Source organism: Larus michahellis, chromosome 6, assembly GCF_964199755.1.
Source record: "Larus michahellis chromosome 6, bLarMic1.1, whole genome shotgun sequence".
Taxonomy (NCBI): domain Eukaryota; kingdom Metazoa; phylum Chordata; class Aves; order Charadriiformes; family Laridae; genus Larus; species Larus michahellis.
The window spans coordinates 27,990,410-28,013,968 of record NC_133901.1 but is presented as its reverse complement, the minus strand read 5'-3'; the positions used below and the strand labels follow the sequence as shown (position 1 = coordinate 28,013,968).

At 45.7% G+C, this 23,559-nt stretch overlaps 1 protein-coding gene across 1 annotated transcript in view; it reads right to left on the bottom strand.

The window, feature by feature from the left end:
* Positions 1–1,917: 1,917 nt before the first annotated feature.
* Positions 1,918–23,559, bottom strand: part of MB21D2 (Mab-21 domain containing 2) — a 62,329-nt gene continuing 40,687 nt past the window's right edge. Inside the window, exon 2 of the mRNA XM_074592495.1 lies at positions 1,918–5,616. Within this exon, the coding sequence (XP_074448596.1) occupies positions 4,352–5,616 (1,265 nt within the window). The 3' untranslated portion in view covers positions 1,918–4,351. The remainder of the gene's footprint in view (positions 5,617–23,559) is intronic.

Genomic DNA, 23,559 nt, shown 5'->3' with positions numbered 1-23,559 from the left:
AGCACCAGTACAGCATCTTGCGTGAAGCCAGCCACCCTGTGCTTGTTTCGGAGCACGATGCCCACAGAGAGAGTTTGGGGATAATTTCATTTGGCCCGCGACACTGGCCAACAAAAGCTGAGGAAATATCTCATATCAAGAGTGACTGCTGCCTTCCAGTGCCTGTTTCAGGCACTGATCTGTCAATTTGTAGCAGACACAAGCCTGTCTCACGGCGTACTATCAGCCTCCATAGGAGGCCAAGAAGTAGAAGGACGCAGAGCTTGGATGCCTCTGTTGAGCCCAGAACCACCATAGCTGCCAAAGCAAGGTTGCTCTACACTGGAACAAGGCAATGAGGGAAAGTCCAAGAATTTAGATCAAAATTAGAGCTATTTCTCAGTGTGACAGAAGGACAATAGAAAAGACAGACTGTTAAAATACAGCTTTTGAAGACTGGCTTCTATTTTGGGCAGTGGATGGTTAAACTCCTGCCAGTATTTTGCTGAATCTCATGCAAAGAGTGACTCTCACACTCAGTTGTAGTTTTCTGGTTACACCATGCTTTCTCCAGGCTAGAGTACTGGAAAACGTGGAGAAACCGATTTATCACAGTCAGCCAGAAGTGATTGAAGGAGCACACTGCAGGCTTTCACAAAGCTCTTGGGCTGTTTGTTGTTCCCTTCTGCTCCAATTTGAGTATTCCCCCCAACACAGCACAGAGAGTACCACCCCCCACTGGCTGGTGTTTCTGTCAGTTCTGCAGCAGCTCAGGTGTCCCCCTGAAGAAGTGACAGGTTCTTCAGGGCCTCTCAAAAGAAGTGACAACAACTGGAACCAGTGAAATGAGCTACTTCTCTTATTGTGCTACTGGCCAGAAGCCCTACAGAAAGAGCAAAGGGAAAAGCTTGTCCCAAGATTAGGACCACAGTCAGGACCCCCAAGGAGGCTCACACTGAGAAAAGGAAGCGGAGCCTCTGAAGGGCACTTCTTCTTTCTCCTCACCTTCCTGCTGCCTCAAGGCCAGACCTTCTTGGTTGTGACTCCCTCTCCTTTTAGCAGCGTAGGAGGGTGGTACTGTGCAGCCAAATACATGGGACCTCCTACATTCTTTCACATGCCGCTAGCCCCCCACTAATTGTCCTGGTCCTTTTGCAATATTATCTGCTAAAAGAGAGATAGCTAATGGGCAAAAGCAAAAAAAAAAAAAAAAAAAAAAAATCTGTTTTCTTTATTCACACTGTCCCCATAGCTGTGCGTGCAGAACCGAAGCTCCCATTATTGAGCCATGGGCTCACAGCACTGACTTGTCTCCTCTTTCCTAGTCAGTAGGGAACACGGTTAGTTTAAAGCAAATCCCCTCTTACTTCAGTGTTTGTCAGATTGGCCAAGTCTTTAGCCTCATGGAGTTGGGTGCTCTAAAATGCTTGTATGAAGGACTTCCCAAGAAATTCCCAGATGGAAAAGCACTATAGTCCTCTCGAAACTTGGGGCAGGTGGTGAAGAATAATAGGTCGTTTGTATCTAAACTCACGACTTTGAAATCCCACGTAGAGACCTATGCATTTTGCAAGTCTGTCCCAGCATATACTCAAAGGCAAGAGGGGACAACAGGAGAGAGAAAACAGAGCCTCTGGTGTTCTCTGATGCAGAAAGCACACGTCACCTCTCCAGGCTGGCAACCTCCTTTGTTAAATTGAGCTACAGTATGCTGAAAGGAGTAAATACTAGACTGATGTTGCAAAACACCTGGAGGTTAGGATTCTGCCTCCCTGCAAAACAGATGGTCCAGTCAGAGGATATAACATCTCTCAGGCCTACCTGGGAAATTGCTTTCCAGTCCAGTAAAAGGCCAAGCCTCCTCACCCCCACAAAAAAGAACCCAACACACACACATTTTCCTCATAATGCAGGAAAAACAAGATGCATACTTTTCAAAATGTTTTTTAATTAAAACCAAAAAAGGAGCACACACCAGAGCTTGATGTGGGCTAGCCAAACTGCTGGTCATCGGGACGCTGAACTGGCATGAGGAAGGCTGTGTTTCTGCTTAACTTGGGAGCACTGGCACAGACACTGGGAGTCTTGGGAAAGTACTCTGCCTGCCAGGCTACTGCTGCTTTGTGCTGAGCAGATCTCTCTCACGTGGTGATGGGAAACTTCATCCTGGAGCCCAGACTCTTCTTCCAACAGACAGAAGTCCCGGAGACTGGGGAAAAGACCATTTCAATGAATCTGTATTATCCAAGCACTTCTGGAGAGGATTCCCAGTCGGTTCTCCTGCCTCCTCCAGCAGGTTACACAGATTTAAATGGAGACTCATCTTTGGCAATAGCCATACTGGTAGGACCCAGTTCTGCTTCCGCTGAAGTCAATACATGTCCTTTCCCGGACCATAACCGCAGCTGCACCAGGGCTCATGATCACTAGCCAATTGTGCTTTAAAGTTAGATCCTCATCCACTCCATCTAGCCAGCAACTTCTGAGAGCTTCTTTAGGCTCATGTAAGTGTGTACCAGTAAATTCAGGTAAATGTGAACATCTTGGCTACAGCAATGAGATGAAGTTTTCAAATATGCCCAAGAAACGGAGGAGCCAAAGTTTTGTTTTAAGACATGACTTGGGCTCTAGATCAGCTATTGAAACCTCCCTGCCATCTAATAAAGCAGTTTCCAAAGCTGCTGGTCTGTTGCTCCACCAGCCTGGTTTCTTTACCAGAAAGGCTGGGCTAAAAAAGTGACACATTTTTCATACACAATTTTTATCTGTTAGAATTTACTAGATATGCACCTCATTTGTCTGTCAAATATTTAAAAAATACTTCGACCTGCTCTAATAACCACATTTTAAAACATGCATCAAGTTTGGATCAGAACAGCTTCTCTGGGATAATCGGTAAGCCCAAATTGCTGATTTAAGGCCTAAATATCAGTCACTGGCCAGCCAGCCGCAAAAAGTCACTCTATCCTTGAACTCTTGGAATTATTTTTGGCTCAGACTAACCCTTGTTACCATACAACTTACCCTACACACAAAAGGAAAGCGTATGTGTTTTTCAAGGCTACTGTTGCACCACAAGTTTACATACAAACACAACTTCTGCAAACATGAGACCAAAGTAAGATCTCACATGTCCCAGGGTAAGTCAGAAAGTCCATAGGAGTCAAGGGAATGGTAACTGCCATAAAGGATCAGGCCTAATACATGCATTACAGAAGCAAGGTAGCTCCGTTGCTCGAGGTCTGGCTGATTCACTTTGCACATACCACTGCTTTAGCATTACATCCTTATCTAATGGTAAACCTGTTTCAACAACATGCAATACATATTAATGCAATATGCACTGCAACACACAATACGCATCCAAAGAAATATGCCAATGCAAAAATCTGACTTCTCACACATAGCAGGGCTAACAAGGAAGAGCCTTTTACAAAAGACAATCAAGAAATCACCTGAAACCATGAGACCCGAGGGGCCTCAAGCAATCTGCAATACTGAGACCTAATAACAGATGCTAATTCATGAAAGAAACACAAACAGTGGGACTGAGGTAATGGCAGAGATTTCATTAGTGCAATTAACATTTATAATGGTATGTTCTTTAATAGAATTTAAATAAGGCTTTGAATAATTACACACACTAAAACTAACATTCCATAACCTTATTCCGCATGGAAAAGCAGCAGAAACAACCCTCTGGACTGTACAAGGTCCAATTATGAACAATTACATTCAAAAAGTAGATCAAAACAGAAACAACTCTTTCCCCCAAAAGCTGCATCATCATCATCTTTGAAGTCAACTTTTTCCCCTAGTGTGAGAAGTGTGAAGAACAGATGAACTGGGCTTCAGCCCAGTAGATTTGGCCTTGTCAAATTACCAGTAGCGTTTTCCAACCCAAAGTATCTTCTCATTTCTTTAGGGTGATGGAAGCTCATGGAAAAAGAAGTGAATTTCCGAAGCAACGGAAGGTGAGTTCTGCCTTCCCCAGGCCCAACAATGTACATAAATTATGGAAGCTTGAAAAAAAAAAACCAAACCCTATGTTAGACTGTGGCATGTGTGTTTACAGTGCATGTTCTCCTTTAGAAACTACTCACAGACAATGGGGCTGGGTGAGCAAAAAAAAAAAAAAAAATCAAAGCAGCATATGAAATAGTAATACACTGTTTCAAAATCTGCACCGTCCTGCAGAACCAGGAATTATAATTTATTCAGATTGCTCTCAACAGATCCAATCTACGCTGGATATGTAAAAAACAACAGACTAAGTCATCAAGGAAAACCAAAGAAAAAAAACCCTGCACACTGCAAGAGTTTTTAAAAATGAAACAAAAGAAAAAAAATCCCAGGAAACATTGATGAAAGCTCAGAAAAATTTATCATCAATTCTGAAGTGGGGCCTTGTGACATCATCTGGGTTAATGAAGACGGAGATGGACTTCCCAGGGTTCTCAGTCACTAGCTGTTGCAACTTTTTGGCTAATCGGTCATCAGGCTGGTTGGTGTCCCCTCCATCTGACTGCGGGGAGGGGATGCTGGTGGTGCTGCCCCGCCGTTGGAGCTCTAGTGTTAGCCGGTTGGCTGCTTTGACATGTTCGATGGCAGTTCGAAGGTGTTCGGCAGGGTCTGAGCGGACTGAGGACAGCTTCCGCGCATGCAGCATGACCGTTTCTTCCGAGAGATGCTCCAGCATGTTGCACTGGGGGATGAAATAGTTAGGGCACATCTTGTTGACCAAGCAGTGCTGGAGATCATCAATGAGACCCAGGAGGAAATGGGCTGCATAATCCTCCTGGGCCAAGTAGCTGGCTGGTAGCCTGTCACAAGCCCACAGCATCATGCTTCGCAAGTGATATGGACTAATGGCTTTGGGGCGCGACAGCAATTTGATGATGATGGCTTTGCAGGCCTGATAGGCTTGCATGAGGCTGCTGGAGATACACTTTTTCAGCTGCACTTCACTTCTGGCAAATGACAGCCTCCACTCATTGTCCTTCTTCCCCTTGTAGGAACATGCAGGCACTAAGTAAAACCCACTTATGACTTCCTCCTCTGTGATCTTCCCATCCCAGAAGTGGTTCTCCATCAGCCAGCTCTGGGCCACAGCTGGCCAACCTTTGAAGGACACCACAGGGACGATGTCATACAGCATGCGGCTGCTGCCCACTCCCAAAATGATAGATATGATAGTCCCATTCTTTTCTACCTTCTCCACCTTTGGCATCCCTCGCTGAGGCTTTTTCTGGATCTCGGAGAGGACAATGCTAATGGAGTCATAGAACCAGTCTGCAACTTTTGTTGGAGAGAAGAAATAATTGGTAGCTCCGTTGATATGGTCCACGATCGTGCAGCAGTCCTTCCATTTGCTGATAGTTCCTTCATCAAACAGACGCAGGCTCAGCCAGGAGTGGCACAAAGCTGAGTGGCGCATGTCCAGAGTGACTGGTTGGTTACGGTCATGCAGCTTCAGTGCGGGCACAAGCAGGGTGAAGTCCATGTCATAGTCTGTGCCTCGTGCATAAACATTCAGCTCATCAAGATCAATGTCCACCACACCTTCCCGCACACCGCCTGAAAGCAGCAGGTACTCGTTGGCCACAGGCAGCTTCTGGTCAAGTTTCTGAACCATGCCTGCAAAAGAGAGAAAGAGAAGTCCTTTCAAGAGAAGGCAAACAGATCTGGGGTGCAGGATTTAACCAGGATTAAAACCCATTCCATGCCCAGCCGGAAAAAAAGCAACCAGAGGTTTCCATCACTGTTCGTGTAACAGAAATGTACATCAGGCCCAGCACCCAGCCAACCTTTAGTCCCACCTGACTCAAGGTGGGACTCTCCTACACTCCTGGGAATGGGTGAAGTCCACCCTAAATAACATACTGGGAGCAATGGAAAAAAGCAGAAGCCTCTGTAAAACACAGCAAAGCTACCTCCAGGACTAAATTTAACTTCTTAAACACCTTCTAAACCATTTTTTCCCAATATTGTTGCTCATTTCCATGGTATCCAAATGCTTCCCTGACACTTCAGAAAGAAAGGCGAATATTAATTGACTCACTATTCTCATTTTCTCTCTAGTATAAGAAAAAAGCTTGACCGGCATCAGGGAGTTGGTTTGTGCACAAGTGAATGAATACCTACAAATGTTACTTCAAGTAGATCTGATTTTACAATTTGCTTTACATTTACTGATGAACAAGGCAACATGAACAGAGGCAACACGTCCTCCTCTTATAGAGGAGTGGAGCAATTACAGAAGCCAGCTCTGAAATTCGTTCTTCAAGCTATAATGATGATATCATGCCACAAAATATCCGATCAGCTCCCCAGAGCACAGACATGAAGACAGATTTCTATTTTCATCACCAAAACCAGACTCTTCCTTTCACCCTGCACTGCCCGCACCAGTTGCACAAAGCCAGTTTTTCACTGTGTATTCTATATATACCACTATACTCTGCTCACAGCACATGAACAGCAGATTGAGAAGATACAGTAGCTGAGACATTAGCACCTCATTCAATGTTCAAATTAGGCTTAAAATTCAGTTCTGTGCTTTGAGTACTCTGTAGTCTGCTTCTGCTATCCAGGCTGTTTCATTCCTGGTGCTCATTTTGTGGTTAAATGCTCTTGATTCCTTCCCAGACCCAGTTCAGACAAGACACCCAGGCCACGAAGGAACTAAGGCCAGTGACTCTGAATGGAGAGGCTGAATCTTTTACGCAAAAGGGACATATCACTATTTCTTACAGGCACCACTATAGTTCATTTATATCAAGAGTGGTCAACTGGAGACCTTCCATTACGAGGAAGCCAGTCTTAGAGACGCATCAGCATCAGTTCATTTATATCAAGAGTGGTCAACCGGAGACCTTCCACTACGAGGAAGCCAGTCTTAGAGACGCATCAGCGTGAATAAGTAGCTAGAGGCACGACAAAGTGAGCCAGAGAGCTGCCGATCACACTGTCAGACCAGGAACAGATACATTAGAAGTGTCTCTTTATTGAAATGCTAACACAAATGATTAGCACCAGAGTCGGAGCACCCCTTCTGGCATAGGCCCAGGTACTGCAGAGCCTTTCCTGAGTTAATGCATCCCCATGGGATCACAGATATTGCCTGAGCGGAGCAGGTCTCCCTAGCAGAGTGAAGCAGCAGCAGCACCCCAAAGGGCTGAGTGCTGCACTAGCCTGAGTGGCACTGCAGTGCTTTTGGGGAGACTCACCTGTCCTCTCCTGCATGCTAGGACAGGGGCAATGAAACGCTACCTGCATGCACACAAGTAAGCCGTAACCGGAGCAAAATCTGCAGCTATGCTTACACTGATTCCTTGGAAGAGCCAAGGAGACAATAGGAAGAGGCCTGTGTGTGAAAGGAAATGCATCTCGGGGCAATATTCAGGGTAACTGTTAAATCCCCCATGAGAAATTCCTTGTTAAATACACTTTACCTGTTTTATTGCTTCCCAGAGCACTGGACCCAGTCCATTTTGCTGCACTGAGCTGGGATAATTATCCTGCCAGGTGGGCAAGGACATAACCCTTTCCATTTCATACAGCTCCAGAGGCTGCAAGAGCAGGAAATAGCTTTGGAGGAGTGCTAAGAAACTATTCCTGCTAAATCCTGAGCTAATCCCATTCTGCAATCTTGCCCCATGCTGTGCCATTCATCCTTAAAGGTAATAATCAAGACAAGCTTCTGTCAACCTCAAAGACATTTTCTGAGGCTTAGATACACAGTGGGCTACGTTACCCTGATCTACGGAGTAGCAAAGCCTTGTGCAGGCTTCTCTACCCCTGAGGCCAAGTAAGCGGCAGTCAACTCCTTCGTTGCACCTAGAAGAAGGGGATTTCTAATGGGTACCTAAATTGACACGACTTCCAGAGACAGTATTGACACATTGCTTCCAAATCCTGTCCTGGAACCAGTGCAAGCAGCCTTGGTGCTTTACACCTCAATTGTAAGCTCAGTCCAAGACCCATGGAATGGACTCTGGGTCAATCCCATCATAGGGACAGAAAGCAGTTGTTTTTTTCCAAGCATCCAGATCAGTACTGACCCTTACTGTGGGGCAGGACAGCTATTCAGGATATGTAGGGTCCTGATGGCCCATCCTACCTCTACACTGACCCAAAATTTTCCGCTCAGTCTCAGGACTGTGATCTGAAGCATCTGCCATGCAGATCTGCAGATGTTCCTGAGAGAGGCAGACAGAGTGTAACTGTCCTACAGAAGAAACTGTTCAAACCTACAGAATTCAATAAAGGATGTATTTTTAAACTTGAAGGATGAAAAATGTCCTGTGAAGTTCTGTAGTGTGCCCTTTGCACCAAGACTTCTATCCTATGGTACACCTAGAGGCTTTGACTGAAAATCATACGATTTTTCTGAAAGGTAGAGATTCCCCAGTACGGAATCTAGAGTAGGATGAGTTGCTTTCCTTGGCCTGAAGATATCCTCTGTCCTTATGTGGGAGTAACAGACTTGAGAGTCTGACACCATTCAGTCCCTGCTATCTAAATACCCCGTGCTCATCCGCCTGGAAAATAACAGCGAACGTGTATGATCAACCTCCAAAGCCAGATGAAAGCAGAAGCCACTCCTGCGATGTTAGTTCTGCACCTTCCTACAGCACTCCTGCCTTCGCTAGCACAAAGCAAAGCTTGCACTGGACAAGGCCTGTACAGCCTGCTCTACTGCTAGAGGGGTTACAAAATGCCAGCTAGCACTGGGGAGGCTTCTGCATGGAAAACGTTTCAGGAGGAACCATCCCATACAGTCAGAGTCACAGCTCCCACGGAAGAGTGTCTCTTCCCTAGAGCAGAGAAAGAAAAGAGAACACGAGTTTCAAGCATCCTTGCAATAGGAAATGGTTTCTGCCCACAGAACACTCTTTACACTTCCTCTAAAAAGAAAATGTTTTGTGTGCTCACCATTAAGCTTAGTTTGCAAGGTTGAAGACTCCTGTAAGGGAAAGGTGCCATACACTGCCAATAAGTCACTTTCCCCCCCGACTCCAGAACTCTAGGCCTACCAGCAGAGGAAAAATATATATAAAAAAATAAAAATAATCAGGCAATGGCTACAGGAAATGATCCAATATCATCAATACTGCTCTTCCTGGCTGGCTGGTTGGCAATCCAAATGCTTGAGCTCTGCCTCGCACAGAACTTCCCCTTCAAGTCCTGGGCTAACAACATCTTCAGCTCTGCCACGGAGTTAGAGAAGGAATTTTTGCTAACAGATCATAGCAACATTGCTGATCCAATTTAAGCTGTGGAGCAGGGGCTTGAGATGAGGTCCCCTTGAGGAAAATATATTTAGAATAGGCATAGAATGTTCTATAAATAGTTGAGATGGCCAAATTCAGGATTCACTAAGGCTTTAGGGATTTGCAATGTGTTCAAACTGCCCCCTTTATTCATACATCTATTTGAAATGTGAAGGGGTTTCAAGGAATCCCTTTAGCCAACACTGTATGGCATACACTGCCCTGGCACAAAGCTTTCATCCTATGTTTCAACAGCCCAAACACAAGCTGAGAGAACCACGTGTATGTACAACAGAAGCAGGCACTCCAGCTCAGCAAGCATGTAAGTGCAAATACAAAGAAGAAAAATATCAAGATTGATACTTGACCCAAGTACTTAGGATAATAGCACCAGCGGGACATTTGAGTTCTCTTCTTTCCACCTCAGTACCATGACTCTCTGGGAGGAGAAGGGAATAGGGGTTACAAATAACCTTATGAAATTTGTAGAAGCCCTGTGGAGTTGTCTGTAAAGACTGAACCCAGAACTTGCAGTGTCAAACTCGAAAAATTCTATTTTAGCTGAAGGACCAGCTCTCATGGCATTGAAGTAGGTTCACTGATATTTAAGTCTCTTGCTGCTACCAGGCAAAACACATAATTTGTAGTCATATCTTGTGTGACATGTTCTTTTGAAAAGGTTGTTTGGCAAAGCTGGCATTTTGCTAAGTAAGAGATAGGTGTCCAGTTACCACTTCTGTCTAAGGCACCTTAAATAAGTTTTGTTTTCCTAGCTGTGTACCTACTTTAAGACCTTCCCAACCTACAAAACTTGACATCATAACAGGTAAGTACACTTACAAGCATGAGAAAAGCAGGGAATGTGAGAATTAGGAGCAGCACCTGTAGGCCAAGCTTGCTGGCTAGTTTACTGAACAGTCAGTTCAGAATAACACAGGTGAGCAAACTACTTCTACAGACAGAATTTCATTCTATTGTTGTTCCTTCAGTGGCAGGAAAATAGGATTTATTTCTACTCCAAGCACTGTGATACACAGAGAATAAAGGCAGAGAAAAAAGATTTTACTTTTACATAACACCTACATTTGGGATACATCCTTGAATGAACTGGAACTCTGATGCACATGACACAGAGAATTTTCTTCCCATTTAAAAAAAGCAATGCAACGATGCTCTCCGTCCATTACGGAATTTCAGATGAAGTGATTTCACAACAATTGCAGTCCATACTTGGATCTCCTCCTATTTCACGGCCAGCTTTGTGTAAATAAGGAGGAACCTACAGACTTGTCTTTGAAGAAACTGACCACAAGAAATATTACACAAGAACTTATTTCTAACATGTATTTCCTAATTAGGTGTTCCTTCTTGAAGCTTTCCTTTCTGATGCCTTAGATACACAACTGTTGTCACCAAAAGAAAATGTGAGCAAAGAAAGATGCCATTCAGTTAGTCTAACCTGGTCTCATCAAACTGAATGGGGTGATGTTCAGGGCAGCCACTGAATTAAGGGACATTTCTGCTGCATGGGAACTAGAGAGAGGTCAAAAGAGCAGTGGGGTGCTCAGAAAGGCTCCACAAAGGAGGATTTGCAGAACTTTGCATGCGGAAGCATATCACTGGAGTTCTGGGAGCCAAGCCAGACCCAGGCACTAGCTCTGCACTGCTCCTGTTCTCCAACTTAGACCCCAGCATCTTGCTCGCGTTCCACACAAGCCTGCTGGGGAGGAGACAGCCTACACAGCACACAGCCTTGATTTTCTTCCTTGACCCCTGCATCACCTACTCCTCCTGCACAGCCTGCAAGGCTCCCTGTACACTGCTGACACCATGAGTTACTGTAACACCCCTGTCCTTGCAGAGTTTCTGCGCTAGGAAGGGGTTGCAAGCTGTCTCAGAAAGCTAATGTTGTCCCTCACAGACCATCTTCAACTTCTTAAGATCATAAATGTATTCTACATCACCAGCACAGGAGGCAAGCAAGAGGCTACTAAACCATTAAGATACAACGGCCAGGCTGCTGAACACCTTTAAGGAGCACGATGATCCCCAGACACATGTAAATGATGCACACAAGGTTATTTGTGGGATATACAGACAGGAGTTTGCCCTTTCTCTCCAGAAGGAAAAGGCCCCAGGTTAATGGCAAGGGGCTGGCTGCAGCCTGTGGGCAGCTGTGCTGTGCAGTTCAGCAAGTAAAAGTGATGGTAGCTGCCGCTCTTCATTACCGAGCTTCCCTGCTCACCTCTTGACTTTGCCATCTAATCTGATTTGAGAAGCAGCACATGTCTGTGTAACATCAGCTGTTAAAAATAGCTGCAGCACAGAATTAACATGCCTGGTACCTGCCCTTCAGCCCCACACTGGAGTTCAGAAGACGCCACAATACCCTCTGCAGCCCTGCTCAAAGACCCAAAGCACTGTGGGTTCAGCCTAGGCACACAGTGCTGTCTGTGAACGATCAGAAGAACTGAGACTCTCCGATGCTTTACACACTTCAACACATGCACGTGGACAGATGGGAGGGAACGGAGATCTGGACAAAATTAGAAGTGTCCTTCTCCTCACTCCTCTCTCTCCCTCACACACCAGGGGAAAGCCTACAGAATTAAAATTGAATTTTTCTCTAGAGAAATCCAACACCTGAGCTGGCATTATCATTGATATCTTCTTCCCCCTGTTCCTTCTTACTTTGCGGGTAACTTAATCTCTGCAAAACAAGAGGTTTGGATGCTCATTTCCTCAGTCAATTGCAATGATGTGGTGTTCTGGCACTGATCATCAGCTGACCTTGCATTTAAAGTGTGCCCTCTCCAAACCATTAGCTTGGGCTCTAACAGAAGTCTCCTGTTACTTGCAGCCAGTCTTGCACAGACCTGCCTATTGTCTTAAGCAATATTTTTCAGTAATCATATTGAAAGAAAGTGAGCACCACGCTGCTGCTATTGCACCCCCAGCACCTGGCAAGAAACATAGGTACATACCCCTCACAAAAGAAATCAGAAAGTCCCCACTGACATCAACAGGGCTGTATGTTTAAATTCCTTCACAGACCCACCCGAGGCCCTGGGGCGAGTGAACTCCCACTCAGGGAAGCTCTCCAGAAGGGTTCCAGGAATCAATCATGTCTCTGAGGAGACCAGAAATGCTAGGAATTACTTTTGATTCAACAGATCTGATTTCCCCTTATTCATTCAGCACTTCCAGCAAGAAGCAGCACAGAGGCTTTGCAGGGAAGCTTGCCCTGTGGCACTGCATGCCCCAGCTCCATGACTGTTTTCTGGGATATGCAGAAATGAGCCACTGGGAAACTAACTCCACTTTGTGGGGATGCAGAGCCTGAGCCCAGGACCTAAGACAAAGCTGAGCCCAGCCAGGTTTGCAAGGATCTGACATACCTGCTGCTAAAGGCAAGGGCAGAGCCCATTCATCTCACCAGGGCAGTCAAAAAACACTATGCTGGGTGTATGCCCCCTCGTCCCCCCTGGCAGCCTAGGGAGAAGACATATAGAAGGGATCTTCCCTGTATAGGGAAGGCTAGGGATCACCCACATATACCACTGCTCCCTCCTTTCTACTGCTTAATCCTTCCACAGGACCCAGCACAGTCACGGCTCCTGAGTTTTCCTCCGAGTTCTACACAGTTTGATGCATAACCTTGGGCATGCCTTTTTTTCTTCTATATAAAATCATTACCCTCCTGTATTACGCCCCAAAAGCTAAGGAAGTTTGACCTCCTGGATGCTCAGAAAGTACTTCGAATTGCTCAGACAGCACTAACCACACACCAGAAGTTATTAGCAGAGAACCAATTTGTAAGCTCATGATAAATCTCAGGGTCCTCTGCTTTGCCCAGGCAATTCTTACCCTTGACTGCTGAAAGAAATACATGAAACCCAGAAACCCAAGGCTGGCCAAAAAAAAAAAAAAAAAAAAAAAGAAAAAGCTTTTGTCATTTTTTGTAAAGACACTAGATAGGGACTCTGCAGTTCCTTGACAATTCTGCTGCAAGCAGCAGATTCTACAGAAGAGGAATGCTGTTCAAAGGAAAGATCGCCACAGAGGTCTCCCAGCTATGCCTGAGTGATGTGTGTGGAATTTCAGGGGCTTCTTTAAGACAGGATGGGAGGCCGGCTCTGATGCAGCTGGATTGCACTGATTCTTCTGTTTCCCTTGGTAATTGCAAATCTATTTACGAGCAGCACAAGTTTTTATTATGCAGAAGAACTGAAAGAGTCAGCTCTTTAGGAGAGTCTTTAGTTACAAAGCACATTTTGAGAGGACTGTTGGAGGAAGCAAGCAGGGGGTGGGAGGGGAGTGGGGAGACTGAACTGTGTGATACCAGTTTAGTCAAATATGGGAGGTGAGCAAAGGAAGCTGCTCTTTGCAGACTGATACACCAGTGTCCTACTGATTCTGCTCCTTTTAGAAATCTTGTGATATGGTGACAGAACACACTGCAGGGACCCAGCACCCCCTCGTAAAAGAAATCAGCTTATTTCTCCAAAGTTTTCTTTAAAAACAATCTTAAAAGTAATATCCCAGTTTTTTTCCAGTTCCCATGTGCCCTGGTGGAAGGCACCCAGCTAGCTGAAATCCTGTATGCCAATGCAGAGGGGTATTTCATGGTGCAAGGGGAAAAAAAAGAAAAAAAAAAAAAAAAAAAAGAAAGAAGCAGCCCAGATTCAAAGGGTGGGCCTGTACAGCAAGAGGCTGTGCTGTCACAAACACCCAAACCCACCCTGGCACCAAAACCAGCAGTGATGCTACTGCAGTGACCTGCTTGGCTAAAATACTGAGGCCTGAGAGACCACAATAGCAGGGGCAGACTGACTCCAGAGCTGGAACCAGCACTTTCAGAGGGAGGCCCTACACCACTGTGCAACTCTGCTTGGGATAGCAAAGAGTTTAAGAGTCACCCTCCAAACTGATTTTGGGTTTCCAGCCTGCCAGTCTGCTTATCCAATGGACTTACTCCAGAGTCGTATTAGCCAAACTAAGAGTGTCTGAAAGCTGAAAGCCTACAAAGAATATGAAGTTCATGTCAAGGAGGTGCTCTAGGGTCTGAAGAATGTGTGTGATGAGGTCTGAGAGCAGCCGACAAGCAGAACAGAAGGAAGAAGGGGCAGAAAGTGTGCTTATAAGAACAGCTTGCTGCTACACCCTGCTTAACGCTATACACTGTGTCCATACAGTGACCATATTTTTAAGTGTGCATAACACATAAAATTCCCTTCGGAAATGGCACAAGATGCCATTTACCCTGGAACTGCAATCCCAGAGATCAAATCTGCCAGGGGACAGACTGCTTTATCAGTTCCACCCTCTGGGACTGAGAGCACACATTTGGCAAGGGCTACATGGGGTCTAGATGGGCCATTTCTGCTCACACCCTTACGGAGCACTGCTGAGCATTCAGCAAGATGTTACACTGAGGGAGACTCATCAGGACTCCTCTCTTGGATCCGCTTACAAGGGTAACAACAGTGGGCACAAACCAGGTCAAGCTTCTTGAGTGCAAACATGCAGCTCCTTGCAGGAGAGGCTGTTCTGCCCTTATTTTCCTAGTACCTTCACTGTTACTGTGCTCTTTACAAGAGCATAACAACCTCAGTGAGGTACATAATACGTCCATCTATCCCAGCATCCTGTCTTAGGCAACTGCTGCTCACTGATTTCAGGGGAAGAGCATAAGAGCAAGGAAAGTACAGCATAATAACTTTCCCTCTGCAACCTCCAAGCAGTCTCTGGCTTTGGGATTTCCCAAACCAGAGGCAGTATTTGCGGCTTTGTCCTTGAAAACACTGATGGACTCATCTGCTGGGAATGTCTCTCATTGCTTTCTAAATCATTTATATTTTGAGTATAGTCAGTGCCTTGCAGCACCGCGTTTCACAAAGTACATGTTGTGTCAAGAAGTATTTCCTTTTGCTGGCTCACTAGGAAATGAAGAAACTCACCTAACCGTGGCATCTTCCACAGATCACTCAAGAATTTACATGGCTTAATCAGTCATCTTTCTTCCACATTGAAAAGAACCATTTATTTAAACTTTGTATACCTGATTATCTTTCTCAGCACTTGTGTAGGCCCTAGTATTGCTACACGCTAGGTGAAATGAGGTGGTCACCACTGCATGTCACACGAAAAGGCTACTTCTGTGTGGATGTCTTCACAGTTCTCTGGGAAATACTGCAGCAGCCCCGAACTACACTGCTGGTTTGCTCAATGTAATGGAGTCCTCCTCCCCAAAATTTAATTTCACCTTCAGGATATTCTCCCTGAAGAAGCGAACACCAATCCCACCACTTTACAAAGGGCACTGATGACACTGGAAAAGAACAGTAGAAATAGGACAGGGGAAGGCTTTGAACGCTGCACACCAGAAAAAAAGTCCCCAGCCTCCCTCAAGTTCTCATCCCAATCTGACTAGTCAGCACCAGGTGCCTCTCGCAGAAGACACGTGGCAGCTCTCCAGCGATGAGCACAGCCTTTCCCTTCCAGACCTGGGAACACATTCTCCTCTTGCTCCAAGTCAGCCAGAGGGGCACGTGTACATGTCGGGCAGAACTTGACTCCAAGGTTGCAAAAGCACTTTGGACTCCCCTGGGATGGTTTGCTGTTCTTAGTTACTGTCTAGTATCTGTTTGCCTGTTCTGAAAGGGCTAAGTTGCTACACCGCTTTATGTTCAGGTGCCAGCCAGAGGGCTATGCCCAGAGGAATGCCACCACACCCTCATGTCCTGTACATAAGAGAAAAGCCTCCATCATAAATGCACTCTGAGCTGTTCTGCCAAGCCGCTTGCTTACAGTTATCCAACACACTGGAAATTCTCTCCCCAGCTGCTTAACCACCAGCTTGTTTTCTGTTCCCGTAACAGTTGTTTTCTACAAAGACAAGTCACAGCCAGAGCAAATCACAGCACTCTTCCTTATGAACTGGGCCTGAACCAACATTGCCCATCCTCGGTGCCTGCCTATTCTGTATTAACAGCTCTACCTCACTGCAGAGCAGCAGGAGATTTGCCCTTGACTCAAAAATTCTTCACTGTATCATCCAGCAAAGCTAAAACTTACATGTGGAGCGCACATGGCAACAAACAGCCATCAGAGGGTTGATGGATAACCACAACTGTAATTCAATACAGTGTTCTTGATTTTCCCTTAAATTCCATCAAACTTGGCTCTTGGGGTCAATGACATGACCAGAATGGCATCCCTTTCAATCACTTTCATTCTCATCATCTACCAGTGACTAAATCTATTGAGCCATGGGACAGGTCAGAAAAAGAGGGAACAAAGGATGATTCCAGGAAACCAGCCAAGCCCCAAAACAGTGCTGGACACAGGGGAAATCTGTTCTCTGAGTGCAGAAGGAAAGCAGCTGTCTTCAGAAGCCTTTCTGAGGCACCTGGTGGAGAAGAAGACATGAAGTGAATCCTCTCTCCAGCCCCCAGAATTCATTGGACCCCATCCATACAAGCCCAGCCTGGCCCTTTTTACAGGTCTTATATGCAAACACTGGAGGGAGCCAAGACATATAGGCCAAATATGGCTAAGACACCCAATGCCAGAACCACAATATCATTTTTCTCTGTCCTTGCAGATGAACATGGATTGGACCAGCAAGATGAGGCAGGGAATGCAGATCCTTGGTCATAAAGTGCTGAAATCAAAAAGGCTTAAACAATACAGCTGTGTCTGAGATCATGAAGCTAAGAGCAAGCATTGCTGCAGTACTAACCAATTGACCACCCATCGCTGAGAACATTTCCAAAGCCATGTGGAGCCAGATCAAGTCACCTATATGAAATACACGTGTTAAGACTTCATGTACAACATCAGCTGTATGAAAAGTGCTGGCTGGCTTTGACGTTCATGCAGAATTCCTCTTTGTCCACATCGCTGGGGGAAGAAGTTATAGGCCAGGTTTTCTGCTAGCGGGAAACAGAGCAGCTCCTCTGAAGCGAACGGGAACACTTGGCAGAAATTTCAAGGGCATTCCTTCTCCCTTTCCATGGCAGACAGATAGAGGAAAACCTAAGCCCCCCAAACCTGCCTGTCCATGTCCCATTGCTCCTACCATCCTGCCCCAGCTTCATCTTGCAGAGGTCATATTTAACAGCGCACAAAAGCCAGCAGAAGTTTCTAACAGGGACTGTCAGACCCTAAATTCTCAGATTTTAGAGTCATTTATGTGCAGCTGAGCACTGTCATCTGTTAAAGAGCATAGCAGGAAGCACTGTGCAGATTTGATCTCCATCGAGCACCAAGCTCACGGCCCCAGCAACTGTCAAGGATCTCTTATCCCTGCAGCACAGGCAGCAGCCAGGAAGCACAGAACGGGAACAATTAGAGTAAAAGAGAAAGGGAAAAGCAACCACTGCTACAGCAGAGTAGAACCTGGGCCACCTTGTGTGAAGGCATGCAGTAAAATGCCACTGTCACACTAGCATAGGACTCCAAAGGTGAAATGCACTGTGATCTTAAGAAAGCAACAGTTCGAAGTCACGTAGCCAGCTGGTCCTGCAAGATCCGAGTATTGCAACTGCCCTCCTTCCGGTGTAAGGTGTGAATTGGCTGGTGGGAAGGAGGAGCTGATGGAGCTCTGAGGCAGGAGCTGGCAGTGCTCACAACTAGCTGATGCCCTGTAAGCATTTGCAGTGAGATGAGGGCTGTATTTTTGGAGCGGTTCTCCATTACCAGGAATGGGGAATGAAATGTTAGTAACAGTTCATGCATGAAGCACTCATGGCCCTTTGCACAGGACTCTCATCCCATTTTGCCTGCTCTGCTCACTCAGGAGAAATTCCAGGAGACCAGCCCCACATCTGTCACTAAGCATTTTTGTGCTTACCTGGCATGAAACAGAGCCTCACACGCACATCTATTTAGAGCGGGCCTGGTGATCTCTTGACTCATCAGGATGATAGTTACGTTGTGAGGTGAAGGAGAGAGGAGAAAGCAAAATTGTTGCCGATCAAATATAAAATTCACAAAGTATGTTCCAGGAAGCCATTCTCTCCAATAGCCTATTCCCAAAGTCCTTCTGATCTAAAATTCTAGTGGAATACAGACATAAGCAAGATTTGGGTCCAGAGAACCGTCAGAAACTTATCCAAAAGACCTCATGGAGTAGGATCTCAAAGCCCTCTTGAAATGGAAAGCTGACGACAACCAAAGCTCATTCTTCCAAATCTCATCTCCTATCAGGGCTGCTTCACCCTGGTGACTTGGGAAAGCTCAGGGGAGCAGGATTCCACTCACCAATCCCCCTAAGCTTTAGGAGGCAGTGTCTCCAACCCAAACATCCATGAAGTAAGAGACAGGCTGTGAAATCATAGCAGTATCTTCAAGTTTCATTTTCTCCAGGCATTTTTGCAAGAAGGACAGAGGAAAGGCAGCTACCTTTGAAAATCCAAACCAATAATTAGTTCAGTTAGCTTTCCCCTGAAAACGTTATAAATAGAGATGCTCTGGTTGCACTCTGCTTTATTTAATAGAGAACCTCACATCACGCCAGTAATAAGCCTTAATGAAAACCACAATATACTCCGGTATTTTGTCCTAGCAGGTCTCTTGCATTTGAAGTTTTTCTCAAACATTAGACTACCTTCTTTATTGTCTTACACAGTGCATAATCTTGAATTTTAATCCCACAAATTCCCTACTATATCTGTAGCGATAATGAAAAATGCTATAAAGATTTGTTCGCAAGTGCTAATAAAGAAGTTAGGCTTAGAAGAGGCAGACAGATGGAGAACACAGACCCTTTAAATGAATTCAGTAATTAGAAATCTCACCTATATTTTATAGATATTGCTGTGAAAACACTTTGTAAAATTTCCCGGTGGACGCTCAGCTCCTGCAGGGCTTCCTATCCCTTGCATGAAAACACTTCCCAGCAGAACAGGGATGGATATTGTCTGAATACAGTCCTGCTACACAGAAAGCAACAACTAACACTGTCCTCACTAGTTTCCCACTGACAGCTGGCCCCCTGCCCTGTGATTAATCAACAAACAAAGAAGATTAAAGACCTCCTAAATTTGCTAACAGTCTATAGAATTAATTGCACAACGTAGAAGCGGGAATATTAGTGTGTGAGTTGGCCCTTTAAGGAGGACGTTTGTCCCTGAAGTCAGACAAAGCTGATGTACAGCTCATGCCCAGAAGACATCTGAGCACAATCCTCCTGATTTGTTCCTGGGGAACTTGGGGAAGGGGCTGGCAGAAGCAGAGACAGAGAAATACAGATTTGTAGCTGAAACCAACCAGCAACAAAACACAAGCTGTATTCTGAGCTGCACTGCATTTCTGGCTGGGGTTGTTCTGCTTGTGCCCATGGAGACCTACTTTGTATGAGCGGCTGGGCTCAGACCTGAGGCTCCAGCGAGCTCTTCTACCCAAATACAAACTGCTTTGCACTCCCTACCTCACAAAACAACCCACCAGAAGGAGTGTCACCATCAGGCAAGACGACCTCTCAGATTTGCTTCCTGACCATGGATGGAGAAGCTAATGTGTCACGCTAATGGGGTTTGAGGCACTTCCAAGCCAAGCTCAGACATCAGCCAGCCTTTATCCACAGGCATGGCCCCGAGGAGGGCAAAAGTATGCTGATTCCCAAAGAGGCAACACTTGCTTGTGCTCAGATATGCCATTGGCATTCTCTGCCAATAGAAAGGGGCACGACTAGGATCCTGTAAAGTAGAATTGGTTGCTAAACTACAACTCCCTGCCCTAAATTATATTCTGAACACTTAGAAAGTAAGCAAGAAATATTCCACAGAACTGTGGATTTGAGGAAGACGAACCACTTTACCCCTTCCCAGAAAGATGGCTGATGAAATCACGATGCTACTAAAACATGTCTTTGCTTTCCCGAGCCTAGGACATTCTACTTTGCTGCTGATTCTTTAGATCATAATATTAAGGTTCAATCTTATTTCGAGCTTTACTGACGAATACCCAGATACCTTAACAAGAGGACAGAAAACATTCCCCCTTGCTATGGGCATGCTCATTGTTCTTTCGTGTACGAGATCCCCACAAAAGTTGTGAAAAACTCCATCAAAACTGGTACTTGCAATCATCTCTTCTGCCAGGAGATGGCAGGAATGTATCAGTGTGACGGGGCTGCAGAACTCAGCAGGCCTATGGGATTTGTGAGCAGAGAGAAAAAGAACCGTTGAAAACAAAAGGCGACAGAGTTTTCACACTGCAGTATGGGCAAGGGAAGAAGCCACATGCAGGCATACAAACATCTTTCCCCGCCACCTGCTAGGGTTTACAGTGAAGAGGACGCCAGCTCTGGCACACTTATTGCTATGAGAGAAGAGAGACCTCCAGTACCAGGCTATCTTCTATAAAACCAGATCCGGTACATAATTTTCATCTAGTGTACGTCAGAAGTCCTCTGATACTATACACTGTATGGGGTGGGAGCAAGATGTAAATTTAAGGGGGGATAAGCCAGAAGACAGACACCAAACCTGTCTCCAAATCCTATTTAATGCCAGATTTCCAGCTTGTGATGACTGAAGGGAAAGGCCAGCATTTTATCCGAGCCATCTGCACAGGGCTCCTTTTGTGTCATTTCTCTTTGAGTATTTATGCCACTTTACACAGCAGCATAACTGAGCCAGCAGTGTGCATCATGGCTTCAAAGCAGAACAATTGCTGTTTATAGAAGCATTGTTAAGAATTTATTGCTAATGCATTTTAATAAGTTATGAAAAGAGCAGTGCTCCGAATGAATCATTGCAGGTAAATTTAGTTTGAAATTTAGATTTTCTATTTCTTCATCAAAAAGCAAGCAAAGTCCCAGCAAGCACACACGTGCAGACAGGCAGAGAGGCTGTCTGTGTTCCTGTGTTCGATGGAAGCAGGTGCTCGGGTTTAAGGACAGAGCCCTCCAGTGATTCAGACTGAACACAGAGAAGGCAAAATCAACACCTAACTAATCAGTTTCCCTTACTTATTTTCACCCCCAGAACAGAGAGAATACAACAAAAGTATTCTAGGAGCGTTCAAAATTAAATGCAAAGGGGGTCAGGTAGGAATGCACCTATATCCACGCCAAAAATGAGGAGCAGGACTGGAATTTTTGAGATATTTCAGGGCAATAAATGGAGAGCCTACCTGCACATGGGGGCATGGAAGAAAGCATCAAGAAAAAGAAAAAAACTACAGTGTTCTGTAGTTGGTGTTTGCGTTTTTTAATCCAGCCTATAAAATTTCTGAACTAAATAAATCTAAAATGGACCTAAATAGCAAAGACATGTGGAAGCCAAAACTAGCTTCTTACTCAAAGAAATTTTATTCCTATTTTGTCAGTGTAACTCCTCAGAGATTCAAGATACAGACCCTCTGCCATGAGCAATATACTGCAGAACAGGTAGGAGGTTACAGCATGACGCCGCTGGCAGTACTGAGGTCCATCAAACTGTCTGTGTGTCAGCAGAGTTATGGGTAAGCGAAGGAACAAGTCCAGAGTGGTTGGTGGGTGCACTTAATGCAGCCTTAGACGGATGTGCTCTAACACACACAGTTGTGAACATCTGGCAATGCATAACATCTGGGATGAGGGGCATCAAAGGAACACAACCAAGTATCATTTGAGTTTACAGAAATAGCAAACTAGCTACCGCAAGCAATGTGTTAGTAACGCTGCCGCCGCACGCACTACAGCACCGTGCCAAGCAACAGCAACCAGCTCTCAGGGGATGCTGGGTATCTCCTACAAACCCTTCTGAAGCTGCATTTAAAATAGCTATTGTCACACCCACACCTTAGGTGTGAGCCAGCAGAAACCTTAGTGCATGACACAAACACGTATTTCTCATTAGTAGATGTACCCCAGAACACACCCCACCCTTGAAACACTGCTCAGAGGCTCTCACGGGAGATACTGCTGGGATACCTCTCTTGGCAGCTCAAGACAAACATATCCAGGAGCAACCCACCAGCGAGCCCATTTCAAGCTCCAGAACTGGTTTCCAGATATTGGAACATAACCCCTGGACAGCACTCCATATGGCATTGGTTCACTGATGCTCCAGGGCAGGATGCAGGGTGTCCTGTTGTGTCCTGGTTCCCCGCCAGCCCATCCCCAGTCAGGACTCTGGAAAACAGGGAGGTGGATGAGTAACGCTGAATCTCCATACCCATTTTCCCATTCCACCCCAGTTCAAAGGAAAGGGGTGGTGTGCAGGGCACGTCTGCCCAGCTCTGGAGGTCAGACAGTGTGAGGGGCAGATCACTTGTTGCGAGAGGGCTGGGTGGAGGGGTAGTTTACAGACCACAGGAGGAAATCTTCTCCTTTGGGGCACTCAGGGCAGCAGGGACAATAAAAGTCCTGAGGACAGGCACATATCTGCAAAATAGCAGGGTAACCAGAAGAAGCCAATTAAGTGGTAAACAGAGCCCTCACATGGCCACAAAGATTCCCTGAGGAATAATTGTTGAATCCAATGGAGAGTGGTCTGGTTTTAAAGCAAAACTGTGGCAGTTCAGAAGACACATACGGGTTTTAAGCATTGAACAGCAACACTCGCTAGCTCCCCAACTTTGTTGCTCGCTCTACCAAGGGTAAGATGAGCTGGGCACGCAGCAGAGAGGAGGCAGAGACTCTGCAATTCAGAATCATGCTTTTGAAAGCCCAGAGTACTTCAGCTCAGGGGCTTGAGACCAGAGTTTGTGTAACAGAAAAAAAAAATGTGGAAACAAGTGAAGCAAAGCCTGCCTAAGGCAGGGAGGAAATGCAGGAATTGGGCTTCAGGGGAGCCTGTGTTGCTGAAGAGTAATCGCTTGATTGCATGAAGGACGAATGCTGGGAGATGACTGGCTCTCTCGCCTGCTTGAGATGCTCAGCATGTAAACACCCCTGGTTTAGTGAGCCCCCAAACCACAGCAGCATTCCCCACATCAATGGCTTAAGTGACAGCAGCCTCTCTCACTTACTTCCCCCTCTGCTCAGCTGAGCTGACCTGAATACGTGGCCATCATGCAAGCTCTGTATCCCTTGTAAGCTGAAGCACTCTTCCTGCTTTTCCCAACACACCAGCTAGACCAGAGGCTGCTCTGCCAGCCCTTGTGTTCAAAACCTGTAACAGGAGCTCATGTATGGACTTGGCCCACGGAAACTTGGAAGGAACACGGGGTTCGTTGCTACCTTTGCCCCCAGGATACAAGCTGTCAGACTGCCTTTCTGGACTTCCTTGCCCTGCTCAGAAACAAAGCTGGGATTCTCACAGCATCATCTATTGGCTGCAGAAGCTGGAGCTTTAATGAAAGCATAAAA